Genomic DNA, 7257 nt, shown 5'->3' with positions numbered 1-7257 from the left:
TGGTTGCTTTTTTTGTAAGCTGATTGATCAAGAATACAGCTCAGAAAATTCTCTCTCTCTCTCTCTCTAGTTTCCTTTTACTTTACAGAAATAATTTGATAAGCAAATTCAAAATTGCTTATATACATGTCTACAAAAATTATTCTTTCATTTTTTTAGGTTATAAAATGTGAAACCATTCTTAAATCCATAGCGTATCAAAAGAATGTTTGAATCCTCAAAAGAACATCATAAATTGAAAGAAAATAACAAAAATTATTTCTAGATCACATAGCAGACATATTTTACGGACAATGCCCTTAAGCTTAACATCTTAATTTACATATAAAAAGATTACCCCTTTATTTAAACAACAATAACATTTAAGTTTCACACATAGCAGTATTCAAGGAAAGGAGTAAGGGGCTCTCAAAGTCATGGGATAGGATGCACAACAATCTTGCCAATAGCATGTTTAGTTTCAAGGTGGGCAAACGCCTCCAGAGTCTTTGAAAATGGAAATGGGGTTTTGGGATCGAGCACTGGCTTTACTTTGCCACTCTCCAAGTAAGGTTTCAGCTTCTCCAAAGTAGCTGCTGTTGAAGTCAGACCATAGAGGACAGTTGGTGCAGCTATTGGAACTGTAATCGCGAATGATTTCCCACCTTCTTTCACTGCCTTCAATGCTCGTTCACCTTCCCCTGTTTCAGATCGCAAGTTAAAATATCATCATCATCATCAATATTCAATATGATTAAACCTCATCTTTTTTTGGTAATGGAAACCACAATGAATTTGCTCTAGGATGAAACGTACCGACTGTATCGTAAACGACATCGAATTTCTCAGGAAGCTCCTCAAATTTCTCCTTAGTGTAATCAATGGCCAAATCAGCACCCAAGCTCCTTAACAGGTCTAGTTTGGCAGTGCTTGCTGTAGCTGCCACTCTCGATGCTCCAAACACGTGCTTCGCAAGCTGCATAAGAATAGGATGATCTAACTTAATCTCAAATATATATTATATGAATATTGAAAACAGAGAAAACACGTAAATATATATGTATGGATTAAGAAACAGAGAAAACATATATATAAGTCATAACCACCTGAATAGCGAGGCTTCCAACTCCACCGGCACCACCTAGAATAAGAATGGACTGACCAGAAGAGAGTTGAGCTCGTTCAAAGCCTTCATACGCAGTCTCAATGGCCAGAGGAAGGCTAGCAGCTTCCACGAAATTCAGATTCTTGGGTTTCAGAGCCAACACGTTCTCTCCCGCCGCTGTGTACTCAGCCAAACTTCCAAACTTTCTGGGTCCTGGCCTAACCTTTTCAGAGATATCCCCATAAACCTCATCACCCACCTTGAATTTCTTAACTTGGCTTCCCACCTTTACCACAACACCAGCAACATCGTGTCCTGGAACATTCTGCCAAAACACAAATAGCCGATCATAAAGCAAAATGATACAAAAATATATAAATTTCCGTCTTCTAAAGATGTAAATAGATAAACCCAGATAATGATTGACTAGAAAGAAGAAGATAAGCTTATGCTTACAGGTGGAGGAGGGTTATGTTCTTTGAACAATCCAAGTATCTTCTTGTAATCGATTGGGTTGAGCGCAGCTGCAACAACCTTGATCAGCACCTCATCTTCTTTGACTTCCGGAACTGGGAAACTTTCATCAAACTTCAACACATCGGAGGATTTCCCGTAATCTGAGTAGACCCATGCCTTATTTACAGAGGGAATGGCAGCAGTAGCCATGGATACTATGCAAGTAGGAACAACTTTTCTTGAGACCACAACATAAGATTGAGACACGTCTCTTTTATAGGAGTTAGCAATTAAAGTACGTAGTTACACATTTTGAAATTTACACAATTTAGGTTATGCATCTGGATACATTTGCTGCTGAGGTTCATCAAGTGCAGTTTGGATTGTGTACTACTGTTTGTCAAAGGGGTAGCAATCTGAGTTTAACACGAGTACCTAACATGTTTTGCCACCTACTTGTCATTCGCTGCGACTATGCTGTTGACCTCCGGATCATTAGTTATATATAAATATATATATATATGCATATATATATTGCGGACAACAATATTTGTGATAGTTTTTTATATTATTGGTGTCGATTTTTTAAGAAATCATTGTTAATATTATAAAAAATCGTAATTAATATTGTAGTTCTCATACGGACCGTTTTCACCATAAAATTTCCATATATATATATATATAATATTCACTAAATCTATTTTATTTTTCATTTCCATTCCAATTTCTTTCTCCATAGTATATTAACTTTGAAGATGAATTATGGATCTGATGGAAATAATTTTATAAGCAAAATTAAAGTGTTACAATTCTTAAATATAGTTTTTTTTTTAAATATATATATATATATATATATATATAAATTTTGTTGTTGTTGTTAAGTTATTTCATACAATTGGTTTTACATCCCAATATTGGAGAAATTATTTAGCATACAGTACACAGCTTGAAAGCTAACTTGGTATACATACCCAATGAAGTAAAAACATGTGTATCGTTAATAACAGATCATATTAATGAATCAGAATGCAATTTATGTCGTATCCCTCTCTCTTTCTTTCCTTCTGAGTTCGTCTCTTTTCCTCTGCTTTAGATCACTAAATCTATCATAATTTCCATCTCTATCTTCTCCTTGTGCAAACTCTTAAATATCCATCCAAACGATGGTGACAAAAGTGCATTTGGAAAACCAGGAATAGATTTAATTTTTTTTTTTTAAATGCCGAAATAAAGAGGTGCGCTTTATGCCTTTCAATTCCAAGCACATAATATCCATCTACTATATTGAGAATCTGCATAAAATCACATAATCCCTAATCAATAAATTATTTTATTTTATTTTTATATTTTATAAAAATTACTTTATATAAGAAATGAGTTTCATTCCATATATTTGAAAAGCCAAATTTCATTTTTTATTTTAATTGTTCTAATTAAAAAGTTTATAAAAATTATGATAAAAAGATTCGATTTTTTAAAATAGATATAAAAAAAAGGTTTTTAAAAAGCCTCTTAAATCTGCTCGCAGTGACAATTGACAATTGACAAATGGTATTCTTTTTCCTCTATAGTTGACTAGCTTAGTAATCGTGATTTAAGCTAAGTCGTTCCATCCTTGTAATCTGCCACCCCTAATGGAGCAAAGATTCCTTGACTAATTGAGGAGACAGAGCGTGCGTTGGGCAAAAAAAATTTTTCTTGATCAGACCTTCTCTTAGAGCATATCCAACATATTTTTTAAAAGCTTTCATTTTTCTGTTTTAAAAAATTGCACCATTTGTATAATTTTAAAATACTTTTTAAATTAAAAAAGTTAAAGTAAAGAATGGAATTTACTTTCCAAATATAGAGAGTGGAATCCATTTCCTATATAAAGTTTTTAATACATTTATATATTATATCTGCAATTTTCAATACCTAATTAACTCTTTTATTTAATTTCATATTATATACACATATAAAACAGAATATTTTGTTGTGATTGGATGTTGTAACAATAAAATGTAATTATTTATTAAAAAATAAAATATAAAAAGTAATGTTGAAATTGTATAAAAAAAATTTACACTTTATTTTGTTAAATTCTTCAAAATAGTTTTTATTTTGAAATTTATGCTCTCTATATATTATATAACAAAAATTATTTATATTTATATTTTTTTATACATAATTACAAGTTTTAATTTTTTGTATATATATTTTTCTTTTGTTTGAAATTGAAACAACAACATTTCAAAATATTATTTTAAAAAAATTAAAATCATTTAATATTTTTTACAAATTTGTTTCAAAAGAAAAAAAAAACATTTTTTACAAATTAAATTAAAAAAAAATGAAAAAAGGTGTAGGGACGGGGATACCCACCCCAAACTAAAGAATCCCCGCCCGCTCTATCTCCTAATGAACAGAAAAAACCTTCTATGGGACGGTCACACACGAGCCCAGGTGGTACGACCGTCCAATTACACAATGACACCTCTCATAATGACAGCACACGGATCCCAAAGGCATGTCCTTCTCTTCTTCTCCTTTTCCATTCAACTCCCTTCTGCAACTTATAAAATCTTGTTAGAAATTTTATATTTTTTCTTGTTAAAAATGTGCATCATTGAACCTTTTTAGATCCACAAACCCAAGTTCCTCATTTTTCATTGCACATATCTAACCAGACTTGTATTTTCCCATATTTCTATTACTGATTTCCTTCTCTCTCTCTCTTTTTTTTTTTTTTTTTAAATTTTTTTGCATTTTCTCCTCTCACACTAAATTGTGTGTGCTCAGATACTCTAAAATTCGATACCCATTTCAATTTGCCGAAGCGTTTCATTTCCCCCATCAACCTCACAAAATATAAAGATTTTATCTTTAAATATTGGCATATTAACCCAATCTGCAATTCTTACCACTATTATAACAATTTTTTGAGTTTTGAAGCTAAGGGTTGAACAGCGAAGAACAAAATAAAAAAACCAGAAAGTCATGTTGTTTTTATTATTATTTTTTCTTTTGAGGAAAAACAATATGCAATTCTTACCACCATTAACAATTTTTAATGACAAAATGGGAAAAGAGAGAGATGGAGAATGAACCTATTATTTGGGATGTACTAGAAGAAGCTAGCGACACCGAAGTAAAGGAACTGGATGCAAAATTGATATGATTGCAAATTTGAAGTATGTCTGTGGTCCTGGTGGGATTGGAGGAAGGAAATAAAAATTTATCAAATAAATTTACGTATCTTTAACCTTTTTTCCTTAATTTACAATCATTAATAAAGAGGATGAAATTGAACAAAAAAAAATTGCTTTCCTCCTATTTTTCCTAACTGCACCTAATTTTATCTCTGTTCCTTCTCACTTTTCCGTGATCCCTCTTGTCCTATTCTGGCTCATTCTTATCAAGCATCTTTCCTTCATAGAGGGGTTGTTGGATGTTTGTGCCACCTCATCTTCGCTACGTTACCAAAATCAAAGCACGCGTGTTTAGTTTGACTCTTTCTTTTTTTTTTTTTTTTTTTTCTTCGGTGAGAGTGATTGTTTGATTAGTTTGTGAAAATAGTTAGGTAAATGTGAGACCGGGTGGTCTCTTGACATAAGTTTTGTAGAATCTACATGATATGGTAGGTTTTCATGAATAAAAAAAAAAAACTATGTAAGGTGGTCTCTTGTGGTCTCTTGACATAAGCTTTGTATAATCTACATGATATGATAGGTTTTCATGTAAAAATATATATATATATATATATCTAATTCCAGAACCACCTAAAGTTTACTTCTTCTATTGTGGAGGTAAAGTTTGTTTTGTACTATTGTGATATGAATATCTGTAAAGTTCGTTCTTTTTTTTTTTTTTTTTTGTGGGATAAAATCTGTAAAGTTAGTTGCTTGCTTTGTAAGCTGATTAATCAAGAATACACTCAGAAAATTCTCTCTCTTTCTTGATTTTCCATTACTTTCCTTCGAACCAAACACCTCTAACTATGGAAAATGGAAATAATTAGATAAACAAATTCAAAATTGCTTGTATATATGTCTATAATACTATTCTTCATTTTTTTAATTTGGTTACAGAATTTGAAACCATTAGTAAATCCATAGCGTAGCAAAAGAATATTTGAATTTAAAAAGAACATCATAAGTAGAAGAAAAAAAAGAAAAAAAAAAAAACACAAGACAAAAATTATCTTTCTATAACATATAGGAGACATACTTTATAGACAATGCCCTTAACATCTTAATTTTCTTATAAAACCCCTTTTATTTAAATAACCAAAACATTAAGTTTCACACATAACAATATTCAAGGAAAGGAGTAAAGGGCTCCCAAGTTATGGGATAGGATACACAACAATCTTGCCAATAGCAAGTTTAGTTTCAAGGTGGGCAAATGCCTCCAAAGTCTTTGAAAATGGAAATGGGGTTTTGGGTCGAGCATTGGCTTTACTTTGCCACTTTCGAAGTAAGGTTTCAGCTTCTACAAAGTAGTTGCAGTTGAAGTCATACCATATCTGACAGTAGGGGGAGCTATAGTGATAAGGACATGACCAGAAGCACCCAAAGATGGAGTCCAAGGCCACTTCAAATCTCTACAGGACCAATAACCAGGGCAAGAGCAAAGAGATTTAAAGAAGCACTAAATGGTTTAATCCAAAAGGTGTTCATATTCCAAGGAAGCAAGTTCATTGTTGAAGATGAACCAAAAATTGATCCATATGATTGGAACGGAGGATGCCAACATGAAAGAAAGCCTAACGCATGCAATCCAATAATATAGTGATGTGGCACGATTTGATGACATAAATGGTGACATGGCATCATATGATGACATGGCACTTTTGCCACGTGGAGGATGATATGCACCTACATGGCATTGGCTAAATTTTATAATTAGGGAAATATTAATTTTTATTTATGTTTTGATTGGAATTTGGCATGTTGCCTATTTATTTTCCTAATTTAGTTTTTATTAGGTTTTTAAATTACTTTTCTAATTTTATTAGAGTTGAAATTGGTCAAAGAATTAAAGGCCATTCAAATTAGGAAATTAGGAGCTAAATTAGGTTTCCTAAACCTATCAAAATTAGGTTTCCTAAACCTAATTTTCGTCCATTATTATTCCACCTTTACTTTTAGCAAATTTAGAAAAGCTTTGTAATTTATTTTGCCTATTTAAAGGCACATAAGTCATGAATAAAGAGGAGATTACAATTTTGATTCAAAGTGAGAGTGATTCTCTTGGTTCTCCAAGAACTATATCAAACTTTTTCAAGCTTTGTTTGTGGAGTTCAAATTCGACTTATCAATAGTTATTCCGCACCCTATTGTGGCGTTTTCACTATACCAAGGCTCTTACCTTAAATATAGGTAACTGGTCGAGGTCTTCCATTGATAACTTGTAATTAGATGGTCCTAATTCAATATTTGTTACAAGTTTAGAGGCAGGTTGCTCTAGGTTCATATCAATTTGGTATCAGAGCTAGTTTCTAATTACAGGTTTGATCCATCTATCTTTGTTGTCTGATTTTGTTCTTTGTTCTTCGTTTTCTTTGATTTTTTTTTTTTTTGTCTCATCTGTTTGGTCATTGCGTTCTTCTTTACATCTTTTCTTTTGTTTTTTCTTCTTCATTCTTCACTCATTCAATCATACCAAACCAAACGGTCATTTAAAAAAAAAAAAAAAAGCTGAATTTGTTTTCAAACCCTTGAGGACAATGAATT

At 31.9% G+C, this 7257-nt stretch overlaps 1 protein-coding gene across 1 annotated transcript; it reads right to left on the bottom strand.

Moving 5' to 3' along the window:
* Positions 1-208: 208 nt before the first annotated feature.
* LOC107415385 (2-methylene-furan-3-one reductase) lies at positions 209-1825 on the bottom strand. The gene is made up of 4 exons (XM_016023692.4): positions 1541-1825; positions 1086-1409; positions 796-955; positions 209-680 (listed from the first exon to the last, which is right to left on the bottom strand). The coding sequence occupies exons 1-4, from the start codon at positions 1748-1750 to the stop codon at positions 415-417; spliced, it is 960 nt and encodes a 319-aa protein (XP_015879178.3). The 5' UTR covers positions 1751-1825; the 3' UTR covers positions 209-414.
* Between the last annotated feature and the right edge of the window lie 5432 nt (positions 1826-7257).

Source organism: Ziziphus jujuba, chromosome 4, assembly GCF_031755915.1.
Source record: "Ziziphus jujuba cultivar Dongzao chromosome 4, ASM3175591v1".
NCBI lineage: Eukaryota > Viridiplantae > Streptophyta > Magnoliopsida > Rosales > Rhamnaceae > Ziziphus > Ziziphus jujuba.
The sequence above is the reverse complement of the archived record's forward strand: the minus strand, read 5'-3'. Positions and strand labels throughout refer to the sequence as shown.